A 20174-nucleotide genomic window follows, 5' to 3' on the forward strand; every position below is an offset into this window, starting at 1 on the left:
AAGGAAGGTTTGAATATCTGGGCCTGAAACAGTATAAATGCCTAAGGACTTTCACACAGAAAAAGAAGAAACTTCTGTTTTTAAAGTAAGCACTCATAAGAAAAATCCCAGTGGCTAATTAGGGAGTAGCAATAAAACTGGAAATTCAGTCACATTTTAGAAATATGATTGAAGAGTTCAATTTTATTTCATCATTGTACTTAGATAAGTTACAACAATCTGCACATTTGCCTGAGAGATTGTTTCTAAATAAAATGGATAGGAGTACCCTAGAAGTGTAATAATAAATAGAGATGGACAAAGCTAGGGGGTGGGGGTGTCCCACCCCCTGATCCAAGATGAAAATCAGATTACCCCATAACGGGTAAAATTCTGTCCAAAAGCCCAGACAGGGGCTAATGGGCCATAGAACACACAAATTGCAACCTGGCGGGATCACCCTATCTGACTGTGTTATGGGTCACCATCTCTTCATGAAGGATGGATAAAAGAAACCAGTTGCATTGTTGAAAAGGTTAACAATATCTAAAACTCCAATATAACAGCCCTGGATGCTGCTTTCCCCTTAATTTTCCCAGAGTTAACACATCACACTAAACCATGGTTAACATTAACCATGGTCAATGTTACACACGGTCCATGAATCACAGATAAAGCCGAGGTGCCTGGCAGACAGTCATTTAAACCTTGGTTTATGACATAACAAAATAGTTACAGTAAAAGCACCAGCAAGAGCAGATGAGGTTTGAGAGAGGTCTGAGTTTTCTGTAACCCCACTTGTGGATTTGAAGCTTTGGGGTGATGACAGCCCAGGATCACGCATAACTCTAAGCTATGGTTCAACGTAACTATGGTTTATAAACCAACCACAGAGCTTGGTTGACCAGCAAACCTTACTCATAGTTAATAAATCATAGTTAAGGGACTGAGCTTGGTTCACATATAACCCTAAGCCCTAGTTTGATAAAGAAATGCAGGGGATTTCCTCATTTTCTGGGCAGTCAACAGGGAAGACTGAAAGTTTCTAGAATATGGTCGTGGGGCTGCACAGAGACTGCAAAAAATGGCATTATGGTATACATTGATCTGAAAGTGACAATTAAATGGAAATCAATGCATATATGTAAGGTGTAGATTGTTTACATATGCACAGCAGTTCATAATTCATTAATGAAGACTCAACAAGCCATCACACAGAAAAATACTGGGTCTTTTTTAAAAGGGGGGGTGGGATCAATGTCCTCTACTGTGAATAAATGAAATATAGTGCATATAAATGCATATTGTGCATTTTTTTGGTCACATAGCCACATCATTTTCATCATGTGGAGCCATCTGCTTCCATTCACTTTTAGAGTGTATTCCTGTAAATGTCTACTCAGGATTTAGTTCCCCTGAATCTGGAAACCCCAGAAACTGGTTATAGGATTGTAGTCTCCACTGAATCTGCAACTATACTGAATCTCAGAACGAAATTGATGGGACTGGAAAGTTCTCCACTCACACCCATTGGCCACTTCTTGTGGGGTGGGCAGTCTGCACCATCTACTCTACAGCCTCCTCTCATTTGCCCACGTCACTATGCAGCAATTAGAAACAGTAGCAATGGGAACTTTCCAAAAACTTTATTGCTGCAGGGAATAAAGTCAGAGGAAGGAAGGCAGCTTGGGAGGGAAAAAGAAGAAAAAGTAAGAGAGAAGACTGGATGGTTGTTGCATGTGTGCACACACATAGAGTGGTACCTCGGGTTACATACGCTTCAGGTTACATACGCTTCAGCTTACAGACTCCGCTAACCCAGAAATAGTGCTTCAGGTTAAGAACTTTGCTTCAGGATGAGAACAGAAATCGTGCAGTGGCGGTGCGGCAGCAGCAGGGGGCCCCATTAGCTAAAGTGGTGCTTCAGGTTAAGAACAGTTTCAGGTTAAGTACAGACCTCCGGAACGAATTAAGTACTTAACTCAAGGTACCACTGTTTGTGTGCTTGTGAATGAGGGGTGGAGAGAGATTACGCCAATGAACAGGTGATGTAAATGTGCAAGAAAGAAAGAGTGTGGGGTGACTCTAGCCCTGTCCCTTTTGACTGTAGCCCCTACTTGCCACAGGCATGTAGCCCCAAAAAGTTCTCCCCAAATGAATGTACTCCTTGTGCTGAAAAGGTTTTTCCAGCCCTGTTCTTGGCACATATCCAGCTACATAAATCACAAAACTACAGTTTCATCATACCTTGCTGCTGTAAAGGTGAAGCTAGATGCAAGATCAGTTGCAATCACACGACACTATTTACTTCATAGGGCAAAGCACATTTGATATTCCTATGGTATCTGCACCTATAGTCAGCCAATTCTTTCTAACTTAATTTGTGCCAAGGTATCAGTGGGGCAAACTGGATGTAGTCCTAAAATAAGAGCAGAAAAGTAACTTGTGGACATGTGAATAGTGCCTCTTCCTCAGCGCAGAATAGCTGCAGTCTCCTGCCACCTCACACTCTTAGCATTAGTACACATAAGGGTCTGCTTACTAATATATATATATAGACACAGTGGTACCTCGGGTTAAGTACTTAATTCGTTCCAGAGGTCTGTTCTTAACCTGAAACTGTTCTTAACCTGAAGCACCACTTTAGCTAATGGGGCCTCCTGCTGCTGCCGCACCGCCGGGGCACGATTTCTGTTCTCATCCTGAAGCAAAGTTCTTAACCTGAAGCACTATGTAACCTGAAGCATATGTAACCCGAGGTACCACTGTGTATGTATGTGTGTGTGTGTGTGTGTGTGTGTGTGTGTGTGTGTATTGTATATTGTGTATATTGGCTATATATATATAGCCAATGAGGGCAGTATGTTGTGGTGGTTACAGCACCAGCCTAGGACAAGGGAGATCTAGGTTCAAAACACCCTCAGCCTTTAAGCTCACTGAACAACCTTCATTCAGTCACTATCTCTCAGCCTAACAACCTCCCAGAATTGTTGTGAGGAAAAAATGCTGGGTCATGTTCAGAATGCTGTCTCAAGCTCCTCTGACAAAGGATGGGGAATAAATAAAAATGAAGCACAGCACTACTTTCATACCCAAGAACAACCTGGAGTTCACTGAAAATCATCTTTTAAAAAAAGTTATTCATTGTAGATTATACTTAGAAGAGGCAATCATACTGTTTTTAAAAGTCCATTTAACAGGCCACTTAATGCTTATGGTTTGAACAACAGATGTAGCTGCATCCTTAAGTTACATTCATCCCATCCGGATGATTTCAGCTGGACCATGTGTGATGAGTGTCTTAACTGTGTACAAAACTGCAGGAAATGTACATAATACTCTATAGTTTACTATGCTGAAATACCCAAAGGACAAGCAAATGCTATCAACATGGATTCCAAGTCATCCTTAATTAGTCTGAATGTCCTTGCTTTGGTGGACTCTGAGTCAGATCCTTATAGTTACTTGAAGGTAAATTATTTTCTTCGTGGTATAATGTGGTGTAATATTTAGAGCATTCAAGAGCATGTTGAGCAAAATGAATGCATACAGAGTGTCTACACATAAATGTAAATGTATTCATAATCAAGAGCAGAATATTTTTCTATGGCATTTATCAAAGCAAATGTCCTTATATAGGTATTACTATAAAATGATGAGAGTGTTTAAAACAAATAGGGACAATCTCATGTTTATATTCAAGGTATTTTCAGTTGTACCATGGAACTTAAACTGTTCTGTAATCAAAAAAAGAAAAAAACCCACACCAAAGGAAATGACTGCACAAAAGAACAGCAATGACATTTAAAAGACATTTTAAAATGCTGCCGGTTTGCAATAAACACCTTCCCCCACTTGTATTTTCTCAAACTTACTTTTGTGGGGATTTCACCACACCAAAAATAAAGAAGATATGGTGGAAATTGGGGCTTGGTTAAATATGAGCATCTACAGAATTTAAGGCACACAACACAAAATGCCTTTATGCAATAGTGATGTGTGAACTCCCTTGGCTCGTACTCACTTTGCGAACACATGAACAACATATCTAGTCTTTCTGAGTGTGTGCAGAAAGATGGCAATGGTCAGTGGATTAAGCAACCCTTCCCACCAGCCTCCTTGTGTTCCTCCACCCTCTGTGGACTCCTAGGCAATCCCCTGTACCTTTCTTCTCCCAGACTTGCCAAGTTCTCCACATACATACACATCATCCCTCTGTTGGAGTACCTACAACAATACTGCAACACCTGTGCTTGAGGTACAAGGAATGCTAGAAAACAAAGTTCTCCAGAGGTCTTGACTCAGGAGTCCTTGAAACTATGCTTTTCCAATGAGCACTGGACTCTTGTGTCCCATGGCACACTGGTAGAGGGAGGGAGGAGAAACGGGAGAGCTTCTTGCCACCAGTAGCAGTGTCTCATCCATGCTATGAAGTAGATTTAGGAGAAGGAAATGGAATACAGAAGAGGAAGGGAGAGCTAGTTTGGTGGCAAAGTGACTGGTAGTGTGTGAACTCAATACGCACCCAAGTCCAAATCATTAAAAAGGCCAGGGCTTGTACTGCGGAGATGCTTTTTTTTGAAACAAGGAAGGAGGTTGTTGCAAATTGAATTTAATTTCCATCATTAATTTGTAGTGAACTGTGGAAGTTATTTCATTTCTATGATCCCCTCTGGAGCTTTGGTGGAGTCTTCAAAACTATGGGGTGAGGAACTGGTTGGTTTTACCTATCCCATCTTTAAAAACAACAGTCCCTTTCTTTGGCATTAAAGTTGTTGCAAAACTTGCTTAAAGTTATACAAAAATTAAAATTATGCTTCCGACACTCTTCACAATAGTCAAAAGGAAGTATAAATATAAATACACATAAAAGTTATCTATTTGACTGTCTCATTAGAGTGTGTGTGCAACTTACTGCAAGCTTAATGAAGTATTCAGTACCAGGGGAAAGGTGTCGGATGGTATAGTGCTGGAAAAGATCTGTAGAATTATAGGTGACATTCCAAACTGTGGCATTTTTCTCATTATTGGCAATGTACAGGATATAGCGCTGCAGGTTGCCATTTACATCCTCTGGTGCTTTCCACCTGAAAATAAAAGCAAGACATAATTGCATTCAGAAAGCAGCTCACGCAACTATTGAAATACAAAGTTTAAAGGGGGGAAATCCTTATAGTAATTACTTAAAGGAGGAAAAATAATCTGGTCATCAAACAGTCTGGGGAAAATATTGAAGTAACACATGTGGCAACATGAAACATTCTTTAAAGGTAATATTTGTACTTGGAGCCCAAATGATTGTGACAATATCTTCAAGGTAAAAGCTTCATGCTGATGGTATCACAAGCATTTTTTTTCCCTGTGGCAATCTTTGCACTGAGGCTGTGGCCATATGTAGGATACACTGATTGCATAAAGACAAAATGGAAATTAAGTTGGCAAGTGATAATCAAAGGTTCACAGAGGCACTAAACTAATCACTTGTATGCATTTAATCATAATAAATTTAATTTTTGTCACAAACCCTATCTGTGATTGAACTCACTAGGATTCTTGCATAAACAGATAAAACATTTGTGTCATCTTAAAAGGGGGGGATTTGGCTTACCTGTGAATTCCCATTCTCCATGGTACCAGGGTGAGACAGTGTTGCTTACTGAGAGAGATCCTCATCCTGGTCACCATTTGGGGGTCATCTTGCAAACAACAGCAAGAGAAGACTTTCCAGAACACCAAGAGCAAGCCCCAGATCCAAAGAAACATTTCAGGTATTAAGAGGTGCCCCAATGCAATTGCCAATGGGTTGTCAACAACAGTATGAACTATGTTAAAACTTAATCAGAACTTTAACAGATTTTTAAAAGAGAGAGAGAAAGGGAATATGCTACGACAATGGCCACCCCTTATACATGAACTATCCAGAGTTACTAGAAGGTGGGTGACACTGGACCCACTAACTGAAAGGTTGGGGAGAGGAATTCTAGAAACATCTAGAGTCAGTAGACTGGCCTACACTATGACCATGCAGAATGAGAAACCACAGGTAAGCCCAGGTAAGATGGGGGGGAATCTATTACTCAGATGTAGAACATAGGAAGTTGTCTTACTATAACTGGTAACAGGTCTCTAACAGAGGTCTGGCACATTTTTTATTTATTATGTATGCATGTTTCTCCAAATACACTCCAAGCAGCTAACAAATGGTAATAAAAACAGAATAAAGCAAGCCATATATAGGTATATGTATGTATGTATGCAGGGACGCGGGTGGCGCTGTGGGTTAAAGCCTCAGCGCCTAGGGCTTGCCGATCGGAAGGTCGGTGGTTCGAATCCCCGTGGCAGGGTGCGCTCCCGTTGCTCGGTCCCAGCGCCTGCCAACCTAGCAGTTCGAAAGCACCCCCAGGTGCAAGTAGATAAATAGGGACCGCTTACTGGCGGGAAGGTAAACGGCGTTTCCATGTGCTGCGCTGGCTCACCAGATGCAGCTTTGTCACGCTGGCCACGTGACCCGGAAGTGTCTCCGGACAGCGCTGGCCCCTGGCCTCTTAAGTGAGATGGGCGCACAACCCCAGAGTCTGTCAAGACTGGCCCGTACGGGCAGGGGTACCTTTACCTTTACCTTTTATGTATGTATGCACGCAAGCACGCACACACACACACACACATTTAATAGTGACAGACACTTTTTGTCAAATTCCAGCAGTAGAAAAATAACTGAACTGAGCCATCAAAAAAATTAACCAAAGATGTTTTATTTAAAGTTGATAGAAAAGAAGTTCACCATAAAGAGTTGCATTTTAATCTGGTATGAAATATAAGGTTTCATAAGGTTTTGATACTTCACATGGGCTCATAGCCGTTTGCTGGCTCCTTCTACTAAGACAGGCATGGGGAAACTTAAACCTACCAAGCTCCTTCAACTGGCCCTTAGTATTCCCCGGAGGATGACTGGGAGTGCTCAGTTATCACCTCCATTGCTGAGTAGCCTATGGGGAGGGTAGCCCCTTTCCCAAATGTCATTGCAGGGGGTTAAACCCTGGCAGCTGGATCTTTTGAAACCAGAGCCAGCAAGAATTGAATATCCTTTAGCATGAAAAGGATCACTACTGGCTACATTGGAACCAATGGAAGCTTCAGTGCTGGGGCTAATAGCAAGGGTTTTTGAGAGAGAGGAGGTTACTTTCATTGCTTTAGTGCAGGAGGATTAAACCCATTTCCTGGTAGGGGGAAAACTAGACACATCAAAGATAACCTCACATTTAAAGTCACATTTAGTTTGAGTCAAAGTCATAGACTCTGCTAAGACCCCAACCAGGATTTCCCCCAACTAGGCAAGGATAATCTGGGAGTCCCTTGATGCCACATGCAAGTTGAGCATTCCTGGAGACCAAAAGAGAAGCAGCCCAGTTTGTCTCAAACTGAAACCACGGGTGAAAGAGGAAAGTCTATACTTAACTGTGCATATATTGTTTTAGAATCCAAAACGGTCAGGTCCGGTGTATCCACATGAGCTGGTGGCAGCTGGGCTGTAAACAAGGTGACCTGGGAGCTGTTTGTACAGCCAACAATTGTGCAAGCAGTGACGAGAAACTGGTGCGGCGCAAAAACTCGTAATCCTATAAAAGGAGGAAACAGGTATGGCACTTAGTTTTTTCCCTAGGATTTCATAAAGGACTGGATTCAGAAACACTGAAAAGAATTATCTACCACGTATTTTGCACTTTTAAGCGGGATGGTGGTGGTGGAGTTAGAATATTATAAACACTGTTAGCATAGTTATTGATCTCATTTTTTTATATGTATCTTCTTGCAAAACCGAGCTACTGAACGAAAGAGGAAAATGTAATATAGAAAAAAGGCATATGCATTAATCTGTTTCATACTATTTTATGTATAAAACATAATGAACACTCCCATATATACATCAGTCTTAATATGCTCAAAGGGTTGTTTTCTCTCATAAAATGTGTTAGATATTACATATAGCTATGATATATTTCATAATATCTCATATGTGAAATTTCCCTGAGGTCTTGAAAACTGCAGCCTTCTGAAAGGCCCTGTCTACATTAGCACACACTTCCTTTCATATTTAGCTCTTCCTCTACTAGCATTAACAGTTTTTCCTGAAAACATACATTTCTTTATCTCCTAACAACCTTCTGGGTTTCTGGCTCCCTGCAATAAATTCAGAATGTGTGCAGCTCATGTAGCTTCCAATAGCTGAGTTGTAAGGTTCTGTAAAAAGGGAAGGAAGAACTTTGAAATGTGAATGTGAAGTAGTTGTGTTCCAGAATCATGGTGTACCTGAGACTAATATAGACTAAAAGAAATAAGCTGGCAAAAATAGCAAGATTGTCAAGGTGGCTGGGTACCATGGTGGAAAGTCATCCCAAAAGAAGCTGGGGCAACCCAGCCAGTTGGGCAGGGTATAAATAATAAAATTATTATTAAAATGGAACATCTAGGTGTTAAGAAAAAATGGTAGAAATTCTTAAGTCTTTAGTAAATGAAAATATTTCAAGTGGAAAAACCAAGACATAGTCTACAATTGATGCTCACCTTTTCCAGGTGGGTTGCGGCTGGGGCTCCTTGCCGCCATTCTGGCAGACAGCTATTGCATGCTTGCTGTCCATTTGGGAATTCCCCTGGCTGGCACAATCTCAAAGCAGGAACTCCAGCCTGACCCCAGCTTCAAATGGGCCGTTCAGAACCCCCACCGGCTGGGCAGTGCCTCACTGGGTGGCCAGGGATTAGCTACTACCATGTCAGTGCCAGGTTTTGTAAACTAAGAAAATCTTTAATAAAAATAAATTTTAAAAGAGAGAGCAGGCTGTGCTTGCTTTCCACAGCCCTGTTGGCTGAAGAGAAAACCCTTTCACCCTTCCTCATCTTTAATCATTCATTTACATTTTAGGTCAATTTCACATTATTTTAACCATATTTCGCTTTTCAGGTTGCTGCTTTAATCTCATTTTATTCCCTAGGTTGTATTCTAACAATTTGGAAGACAGTCTTATCTCTTCTGCTGCGGGTACTATTACACTGTTCTTTCACTTTTATTTATTTCTGTTTGTTCTCTCGGAGCTGGAGAGAACAGATGCCATTATGCTTTTGTCTGTACATAGTGTGTAAATAAATACAATGGTACCTCGGGTTACATACGCTTCAGGTTACATATGCTTCAGGTTACAGACCTAACCCAGAAATAGTACCTCGGGTTAAGAACTTTGCTTCAGGATGAGAACAGAAATTGCGCAGCAGCGGCGCGGCAGCAGCGGGAGGCCCCATTAGCTAAAGTGGTGCTTCAGGTTAAGAACAGTTTCAGGTTAAGAACGGACCTCCGGAACAAATTAAGTACTTAACCCGAGGTACCACTGTAGTAGATTAGCTTTACGATGTCTCACGCTTCTTGCTGTGCTATGCCAGAGGCTTAGTGTGCATATATCATTATGATGTATGTCGCTAGAAGCGCACTGGAAGAGAAGGGAGATGCCTTTTCCAGAGCTGCGCATCCCAGAAGACACTCGAGTTCTGGGGGCTTGCAGGCACCCCAAGGGCATTTTTCCAACAGTGCTTCCTGACCTTGCTGTGGTTGCTGTATTCGGAGCCAGGAAGGAATTTCCCTGTAAACAAATTGGCTGGTCCAGAGGTTTGTCTTTCCCCAAAGCAAAACGTCACAACTTCTGGAGGTTAAGGCATTGGATGGAAACCTAGTCTTCAAGATTTTGGGTGAAGTGGTGCACCTGATCGGAGCTGGTAACAGGAAATATGATGTGTGGTAGAATGTTCTTGGTTCTGGCACCAGTCTTCTGTCACAGTGGTTTGGAGCCTCTTCAAACCTACAACCCTTCTTAATCTGATCATGCACCATGGAATCTACCCTTATATATATTTTTAATCATATACAAATTTATCCCAGCCTTTCCTTTCTCTTCCTTTATTATATTTATTTCTGCCTTTCTCAGGGAATAAATCTGCTTTCAAGCCTAGCCACAACGGATTACTCACTAAGGAAAACAATGGTTGCATGCCTCTAAACGTATTGAAGTTTCTCTCATGTCTTGTGGCATGACAAGTAGCCACAAGAATGGGAGAGAGAAAAGGTGCCCACAAGAAGAGCCTAGGCTACATTTCCTACAAACAGTGAGCTACAGAAACCACACATTTAAATCAAACCAGCATCAATTACTTGCCACATCTGATCCGATTTGTACTTCTTGTCTGATATTGACCTATTCAAGTGCTTCATAATGGATCAATTGCTGCTACAGATGCAGGTAGGAACATAAATCTAAATCCGGGGCACTCCCCTAAAACTCTAAGGTTACTGTTTGTCAAGCCCCTTCTGATTACAGCATCTTGTTTTCCATTTGCTTGATTGGGTTATTTGCATAAGAGCAAATGTAGGCAGTTGTGGGCATGAAAAACAGATCACTCTAAGATGCATTAGAAATGGATCCATGAGAATTATCCAGAGATGTGTTATGCGGAAATGCATCCCAGTATATGGAAACCTCACCAATTAACGTCAAATAAACTATAATTTACAATACAGATCACAAATTATATGCTATTTTGCAATTGATTTCATGCTTTTGTTGGAGGAATTTCATTGATCTCTATTTACAAAATGAACCAATAAGCAGGAAATGATTTTCTTTTAACTCTTCACAGAAATTGAACGGGTTTTATCACATTATTACTCACTTCCACATTAGTAAATTAAAAGTCAGCCGTTGCCCCTTTTAATTTGTAAAATGGCATATGTCTTATCAACACTATAATGCAGAATCTCTTAATTGTTTAAAATAATGGCATGTCTCTGCCCATTATTTTATTCTTCTGAAAAGTTATGTCTTCACTTCCTACCATTTATTCTTTAACCCAGGAGGGCCAGAACCTGTCAGACTACAGCGTACGACAAGCCCAGTCAGCATGGACAGAGGGTCAGAGATTATGGGAGCAAACAAACACATACACAAAAATACACTATACACTAAGTGAAAGCACTGCTCTATCTAGCTGAGTATTGTCTACACTGACTGATAGTGGCTATCCAGTGTTTTAGGCAGATGTCTTCACCAGCCCTACCTGGATATGCCAGGGACTGAACCTAGTTCCTTCTGCATGCAAAACAGAAGCTCTACCACAGGGCTATGGCCTGTCAACCATCTGTACAATAGCTGGAGAGCCACAGCTCTGCTTTAACTAAAAAGGTAAAGGTAAAAGGAACCCTGACCATTAGGTCCAGTCGTGACCGACTCTGGGGTTGCGCACTCATCTCGCTCTATAGGCCGAGGGAGCCGGCGTTTGTCCGCAGACAGCTGGTCATGTGGCCAGCATGACTAAGCTGCTTCTGGTGAACCAGAGCAGCACACGGAAACTCCGTTTACCTTCCCGCCGGAGCGGTCCCTATTTATCTACTTGCACATGACGTGCTTTCGGACTGCTAGGTTGGCAGGAGCAGGGGCTAAGCAACAGGAGCTCACCCATCACAGGGATTCGAACCGCCGACCTTCTGATCAGCAAGTCCTAGGCTCTGAGTTAAGCTTCAAATGTTTACCCTACTTTAACATGAGATGTGCCAGTTGCTATGAATGCAAAATATGGGCAGAAGTCTGTTTAAAGACTGCTGCTGTCTCAAAGCTACTGTTAAGAACACCAGGATATAAGAGTAGCTCTGTTGGATCAAGGCAAGTGGTCCATCTAGTCCAGCATCCTATTCCCACAGTGGACAGCCACATGCCTGTGGGAAACCTATGAGCAGGACCTTAGCACAAGAGCACACGCCCTTCCTGTGGCTTCCAGCAATGGATATTCAGAAGCTTACTGCTTCCAAACATGGGGGCAGAGTGTTATGTACTGAAGTTCTCACCCTGGGCTAGGAGGGGGATACTGTAGATAGTTTTCACTCAGGTCCACATATGCAAATAAGGGATTAAAAGTGAAGTCCAGTGATTGGATAGTTACAGAAAATGGTTACTGTTGCGTTCTAGTGGAGCTCTATATAAGCAGGCTGGCTGAACCCTTCAGTTCAGTTCTGTTCTGGCCTGTGAATAAACAAGAGCTGTTGAAGAATTGCTGTGTCGTCTGATACGTTCACCCACAACTTAACACAGAGTATAGTCATTGTGGTTAGTAGTCACTGATAGCCTTATCCTCCATGAATTTGTCCAATCCAAGTAATCCAGATGGCTGGCCGTCACTCTTTCTTGTGGGAGCAAATTCCAAAATTTAATTCTGCAATGTGATGAAGAAGTACTCTGGTTCCCTAAAGGCACCCCTGTAACACCTCTGTGGAGCTTCTAGAGAAAACAGGAATGCATGTGTGGCGGAGGTTTTCTCCCAGAAGCACAAGGTCGACCCCACTGGGTTCCTATCGGGCAGAATGTGGGCTTCCTGAAGCTGGATACATGACCAACGCCTTGGCCAAACCTACTCTTACTTGTAAGCAATAAAGCTGTGGCCTAATCCAGCCCAATACCAGAATCCTGCGTCCATTCTTTCGGCCCTCCAGTCACAGACATCATGTTCCTGTGGCAGCAAGAACAATCATAAGATTACAGTGGTACCTCAGGTTACATACACTTCAGGTTACATATGCTTCAGGTTACATACACTTCAGGTTACATACGCTTCAGGTTACAGACTCCGCTAACCCAGAAATAGTGCTTCAGGTTAAGAACTTTGCTTCAGGATGAGAACAGAAATCGTGCTCCGGCAGTGCAGCAGCAGCGGGAGGCCCCATTAGCTAAAGTGGTGCTTTAGGTTAAGAACAGTTTCAGGTTAAGAACGAACCTCCGGAACAAATTAAGTTCTTAACCCAAGGTACCACTGTATAATCTCTGGGACTGCATTCCTATACACATTTACCTAGGAATAAACGTTGCTATACTTAATTGAGTTTTTCAGAGTAGGCATGCATACAATTGCACTATGGATCTCTTTATTATGTAGACACATTCCTAAACACAACCCTAACAACTCCCCTGGTAAGGGAACTGCTTTTTCTTTTTTCACTATCCATCATGTATATGCTTTCCGAAGAATGAAGGGAGGGGTTATAACTCTGCCCAGCATGCAGAATCAAGACTATAGGTTACAAACATTTCCCTTTGGTTAATAGCACAGCTGGTGGAACACCAGTGGTGATTGGTTGTGTACAGAGTGACATCAATGTAATAGCTCCTGTCAAAAAACTGATGTGCATATGAAGTTTCAGAGACTGTTTTTATGGTGTCACTGACACCTAAACCATCGTGATATTGTGTTAAAATCTAGTGAACCTTGGAAGCTATAAATAATGCTTTCTGAGGCATCTCTAGGAAGAATAACAAAGGCCTCAAACGTTGTTTCCAAAAAAAAAATACTTCCATATAACAAAATAAGCCACTCTAGAAATGTGGGAACATGTTGTGTATATTTAGTGATGAGGAAAGATACTTTTTAAGGCTTTGCTTTCTTCTGCATGCCTTGAAAGAAAACTGAAACACAGTCTAAGCTTATGTATATTCAGGCTTTGATGCTAGAATTGCTAAACATTCTGCAGCAAAATTTTGGCTGACCTGAAGTTGAAAAATACATGTAAAGAATTTAATTAAAATTCAGAAACTGACCGTATTTTTACAATTTGCTTTAAAAAAAAAGTTGCAAATCAAGATTCAAATTCTTAGCATCATTCTGATGAAACAGAGCTAACCTAAATGTGGTTTATCTATGTAAATATCCATCTGCATAAGGTTCATATATTGGCCTCTACCGTTAGCCATATTTTTCAGTATTAAATCTGAATTTCCTTGCATGGCTGGTTTAAATGAGGTCATTACATCGCTATCCATGGCTTAATGAATATTTCTTTGCTTTCTCATTTCAATTAGTGAGGAGTCAAACATACTGGTCCCAATCCTGAAATGTCTTTGCTTGCATATAAACAAAGAGCAACTTCACTGAACTCAATAAGGATATGCATAATACCAAAGTAATTTCAACCTTAGTGCTACTATTAGAAATCCTGCTTTAGAGACAACCATTTTGGACAATTATTTTACAATTCTGTTACATCAGGTTTATATCACTATAAATGGAAAACTGCTTTACTAATCGCGGCAAATCTGATTCTTACATCCTCATACAAAATACGCTTACTTGGAAGCAAAGTCTATTCATTCATTCAGTTGATCTGACAAATCAGATCATATGGGTCAGGTAAAAAACACTAAATATGGGGTTTCTTTGAGTTTTGAGAGTGAAAGCATGCCAAAATGAGAGGTGCCAGGTTTTAAACAGAATTAAGGGAGCTTTGTATGCTATGCTTTATACATCAGCAGAACTTCCATGTACAAAACACCTGCACATTTTACAGAGTGAAGAATGCAAACCTGAGTAAAATGTGGCAACGGTTTTTAAGATATTCTCAATAACTTTTCCAGTTCACTTCATATTATTTTTTACAAGTATGTGGCGAGTTGTACATATGTGTCCACATCACACTTGGCAGGGTGAATGCAACAATTTGTACTCCAATGTTGCTCTGTCAGTAGTTAGCTATTTAGTAAATTTATAACCCACTTTCGAAATGGGCTACTTAAAGCAGCTCACAGCATATGTAAAAATTATTATTATTATTATTATTATTATTATCATCATCATTCATTCATTCATTCATTCAATTTATATACTGCCCTTCATCACAAGATAAAAATACAGTGGTACCTCAGGTTAAGAACTTAATTTGTTCTGGAGGTCCATTCTTAACCTGAAACTGTTCTTAACCTGAGGTACCACTCTAGCTAATAGGGCCTCCCGCTGCTGCTGTGCCGCTGCCTCACGATTTCTGTTCTCATCCTGAAGCAAAGTTCTTAACCTGAAGAACTATTTCTGGGTTAGCGGAGTCTGTAACCTGAAGCGACTGTAACCTGAAGCGTCTGTATCCTTGAGGTAATAAAATGGCACACTTAACAGACCATTGGTCTTATAATCAACTCCCCCCTCTTTTTCCTGGAATAGTTCCTGCAGGGCAGTTGGTAGGTGCTGGGCAGGAGGGGAGTCCAGCTGGGGACAGGAGCAGGCTGCTCTCCTGGTGCCACACCAGAGAGGAGGACTGGAAGATGGTGAGGAAAGAATGGTCCTTTTCTTATGCTGCCCACCTTCTATGGAATGTTCTCACCAGGTAGGCCCACCTGGTGCCAGCTTTGTCATCGTATCAGCACCAGCCATTTTTTGTTTTCCCGGGCAGCACCAATGGTTGGATGTTTGTATTCTGTTTTTACTTGTGCATCTTTATTATGGTATTTTGTGCTCATTGTAAATAGCTTCTTGACTTCTGTGTGGGAAACATTATGTAAATAAACCTAATCTAACAACCCAATATTGTCTTTGCCTCCCTCCCTGCAACATATGTGGAACTCAGACTCTCCTGCTTGCAAGATTAGCTCTCATAATTCCACAGTAATAGAGACTGGCTATGGTTCTTCGGTGGAAGACATTCTGTGCATGTTCAAAGGCATTCTCACCCTAATTATTATTTTGTATGCTCCCATTTTGGCACTATTTTCAGTTTCCAGCTAGCCTTGGCTTCCTGTGCACTACAAGCAGTAAATTAGGACTGAATGACAGAACAAAGGATGGTGAAGCTGTAATGCAATCTATCATGTTCTACTGTTGTAGAAGTAAGCAGAGGTCAGCCATAGCTGAGGATTCCATTCTAAAGCACATTTGGGGAAATGCTCCTTTCACATTCTATTCAGCTGAACAGATTTACCAGTTCCTTGATGTGCTACAACCTTGTCCTGACAAGCAAAATCCAGTTGCATAATCCAACACCCAAACAGTTCACACATCAAACAAGAAGTGTAAAATAAGAAGTGAATAAATAATTGGCACCAAGAGAAGGCAAATGGGAGCACCAAAGTCAGTAGGACTTTTCAAGCGTTCCTGCTGAACACATACACAAAAACCCTTGATGACTTTTTCAAGTGTCCAGAATAAATTTTCTTTTAACAGTAGACTACTTCTCCCCCCCAAAAAAACCCAACAAAATTTCCCATAACTTTTTTGTTTTATCAAATGGGTACATGGAATTTGGAGACAGAGGGGCACCTCCAGAGGGGATTAACCCAGCCAAATTACAGATAGTTGGGTGCAGGAATTTTTGTGCTAGCCACAAGTAAAGTCTGTTTTTTTGGGGGGGGATAAAAAACTAGCAAAATAAAGTAAAAGTAAAGACAGAAAACAGAATGCAGCTGTAAACAAAAATGCAAACCTAACCTTAAAAATCAGGGCCAAAATGGTGGTGGTGGTAAAAGAAGAGAAATATGTACCTGCCTATGTAATTAAGACTAATGACTCAGTCACACAGCTGCAAATAAAATGTTTTAAGTGTGTTGTAAGGTGCATTAAACAAATGTTACTCTAGATGGCGATTGTGAGCTATGGCAAATTCAATATATATTTTCAAAACTTTTTTTAAAAAAACATTTTTACGTTTCTAGTGTGTGTGTGGATTCCACCCAAGACATAGAAACTGAAGTTTTTGATTTTTTAAAATATTTGAATAAAGATAGGACTGGGATTGATAGGGAAAGGATGGAAAACAAGAAAGGTATATAGATTAGATAAGCTAGGTTGGGTACTGAAGGATAAGACAAGTTGAACAAATGCCACCAAATTCTTTTTAATGTTCAAGGAAGTCCCCTACCTCCTACTTCCTCCTTTTTACTACCTATGTTCAGGAATACTCATATATATCTTGTGTACAAAATACACTGGAACAACTAATTTTTAGGCAGCATAGAAATAATATACTGTACAGGCAGCGACCATTTTAGGCATGTCCAATGTGTGTGCGAACATACACGCACACACTGCTGGAGGAAGGGGTCTGTGGTGGGGGTGGTCCATCCCAGGTGTCAACCCTGAGGGGGGGTGACATCACTGCACCCCCCCCGGGATGCTCGCCTTGCCCCCATGGGCAGCTAGCCCCACCCACGGGTGTGTGCCACTCCGGGTGCCAGAGCAGCTAGCTCCACCTCTGCATGTGCATCATGTCAAACCCGGAAGTGACCTGAACAGAATGGGGTGGAACAGGCTGTTTGCAGGCTTTTTCTATGGTGTTTCAAATATATGCAATTTCACGTAATCCTCACGTAAATTGGGAGTTGCCTGTAATACATACCAGTCATTTCTGGAACATCATAGTACAGAGCTCTGGTTGTATCCTCAATTGGGAGGAAGTGGCAGATAAAGGACAGTCAGAAGAGACACAATGAGCTGCGCTGAAAACAGCTACAACTTTTGATTGCTTCCATTGACTTAGTGTGAAGTAGACAGAGAGGCCACTTTGATGTTGCTGTGACTGCTCTAAGGGGAAACCAATGCCTACCTGCTGCATCAACCAAGGTAGAAATATGCTACAAGACAGCAGATAGTGTCAGCTTCTCCACGTTGCCCATAGACACAGTGCATTGGAGTCCATATGATGTACTTGCCTGTACACACACAGGCTTCTGTCTGCTTAGCTTATCCTGAAAATATTTCCCTGCTTGGTTACCAAGCCCAGTTGTGATGTTATGAACACTAAACTCTTGAACTTTATTTAAAAACAAAACTTACTGCTATGATGAAAGTAAGAATCCATAACCAATGTCTGCCAATCCCAAAGGTGTGCTTAAAAAAGAAACAAAATTTTTTTCCAGTTCCATTAGTCAGCAACCAACCTATATCTATGGTAAAGGAAGACAAATCCTCTTCATAAAGAGTAGATGGTTGAGGAAGGCAAAATGAACAATGGCCTTTTGCCTGGATTGGGGTTCATAATCCAGATGTGAACTGAACTAATCTCCAGGATAGTCCCACCCTAGCAATCCTGCCCCCATCCCAATGAGTATTGGGTTGACTAGCTAGAAATGGACTAGCTTTTTAATGGAAGATGAGGTCAACATCAAACCACTTATAAGCTGTCATGATCCATACATTTTTACCTGCTCCTCTTCCCCATCCATAATGGACTCAACACCCCTGCCAGAAGGTAGGCAACTGCTGTTTCCCCATCCATATGCAATATTGTTTCTTACTGTGTACTATAAAAGCGTGCAGGCGGGGATTAAAACCAGAGTGGTTAAGATACATTGTGTATATTATTTCAGGATGAATACTTTTTTTCTGTTGACTTTCTCTTGCAACACCCCCTGTGCAGCCCACCTGTGAGCTGGGGAGAACAAGTTTAATTTATCATTAGCAGTTTATATGCCCTTTAATTGGAATCAATGTGCTAGCCTAGGCAAATTGTCTATGTAGACTCCCCTGAAATATCTGCATACCTTAAATGGCATGATAAGCTTGCTCAAAGGAGGCAGACAATTTACATTCTACCGGTGTGTTATAAATAAATAATAAGAACAGATTAGAATTATGCATTTACGCCTAGTAGTGAGTGTGAGATGCATAATTCACAAGTGGCGAACCCTTAAGAGACTTCTGAATTCCCCAATCTGAAGCATGCAGATCAAGGGATATTTTTCAATTCCCTCTGTTCCATGCTTCCGATCTTTTTGCTCACTTTCCTGGGGACCACGCAAGGAGCTTCCTGATTACTTCTTATCAATTTAAGTGAGTTGTTAGAACAGCTTCTTCTTTTTGGAAACCGGTTAAACAAATATTTTAGTGTTCTTCGCAATGGCCATATCAAGCCATCCCAGACAGTAATACAAGAAGAACTAAATTTGTAAGAAACAAACATGGCCCGTCCTAAAACATTCAAACACTATATCCGTAGGCAGTTTATTTATTTGTATGTTTCATTTCTTCCAAATCAGGGGTAGAGGTAGTGTTGGACTGCAACTTCCATCAGCGCCACCCAGCATAACCAATAGTTAGGGATGATGGGAGTTGTATCCCAACACCTATGGGACATCATATTGGATAACCCTAATCTAAAGAGTTCAGCAAGGCAGTGTCCATTACCACTTTGGGTAATTTTGCTTAGAGATAGTTAGTGACTGGCCCACAGTCATCCAGTGAGCTGTAGGGCTGAGTGGCAATTTGACCCTAGGTCTTCCTGGACCGAGTCCAGTGTTTGCATTCACAGCAGCACACTGGCCCTCCTTGAATTTATCATACTCAGTAAGGATTTGTTCCACTCAGCCATGCAACTCTCTATTTTACATTTCCACAAGCAATTTACCTCTGGTTGCATGACAGAACTAACATTATAAGGTTCATGCTTCTCCACTTCAGTGTTAAATCCCCACTCTAAACATTAACTGGGTCTTTTTCATAGTACAGTGGTACCTCGGGTTAAGTACTTAATTCGTTCCGGAGGTCCGTTCTTAACCTGAAGCACCACTTTAGCTAATGGGACCTCCTGCTGCCGCCGCACCGCTGGGGCATGATTTCTGTTCTCATCCTGAAGCAAAGTTCTTAACCCGAGGTACTATTTCTGGGTTAGCGGAGTCTGTAACCTGAAGCATATGCAACCTGAAGCGTATGTAACCCGAGGTACCACTGTACTCCCTCTGTAAAGAGACACTTAGCTGGCTTACTCATTGAATAAAAGAATCACAGAATTGTAGAGTTGGAAGGGACCACCAGGGTCATCTAGTCCAACCCCCTGCAAGGCAGGAATCTTTTGCCCAAAGTGGGGCTCAAACCTATGACCCTGAGAATAAGAGGAACAATGTGAAAGTTTATTTCACCATGCACTTAGTTTGCGTTGTACTGTTAGATTTTATCTGGCCAAATGAACTAAGTCACAGAAACAAATTGTAGAAATACTGTAGCCAATTTTATTAATTTATCAAGTTCAGTGTTGTTCCACCCTATCTGGATCCTCAAATGACTTAAAAATTTAGATAACTGAGGGGTGTAATAAGATTAACAAGGGAGTGAAAAGCTTTCATGCTCCCATCAGCGCAGCCAAGGTATTCTCATTAAATATGGGTTCAAACTAGAACCCATATTTAAAGATACATTATCTGCAGATGATACTATTGGAGCTAAAATCACATTTACCATTTATTTCTTTGTGAATGAAGCATTAGACACCAGATGAACAACCCTACAGGATATCTGATCTATAACATGATTTAATCTCTTACTAAGATTTGTCTGCACTGGGAATCAGGGAGGGGAACAGTGTAGAACACACCCATGGGTGAATGGATAGGTGGAAGACAGAGTTCCATAACTCCATTATG

The 20174-nt window shown here is 41.3% G+C and overlaps 1 protein-coding gene across 7 annotated transcripts in view; it reads right to left on the minus strand.

Moving 5' to 3' along the window:
• USH2A (usherin) overlaps window positions 1-20174 on the minus strand; it is a 425043-nt gene that overhangs the window by 216092 nt on the left and 188777 nt on the right. For all 7 annotated transcript variants that reach the window (XR_014166233.1, XM_081903562.1, XM_081903561.1 and 4 more), the window contains exons 33-34: window positions 7436-7595; window positions 4895-5066 (exon numbers count right to left, since the gene is read on the minus strand). Coding sequence is in view for 6 of the 7 variants with exons in the window: in XM_081903562.1 (XP_081759688.1) it covers window positions 4895-5066; window positions 7436-7595 (332 nt within the window). In the remaining variant the exon portion in view is untranslated. The remainder of the gene's footprint in view (window positions 1-4894; window positions 5067-7435; window positions 7596-20174) is intronic.

Source organism: Podarcis melisellensis (genome assembly GCF_964234715.1).
Source record: "Podarcis melisellensis genome assembly, chromosome: 3".
NCBI classification, from domain to species: Eukaryota; Metazoa; Chordata; class Lepidosauria; order Squamata; family Lacertidae; genus Podarcis; species Podarcis melisellensis.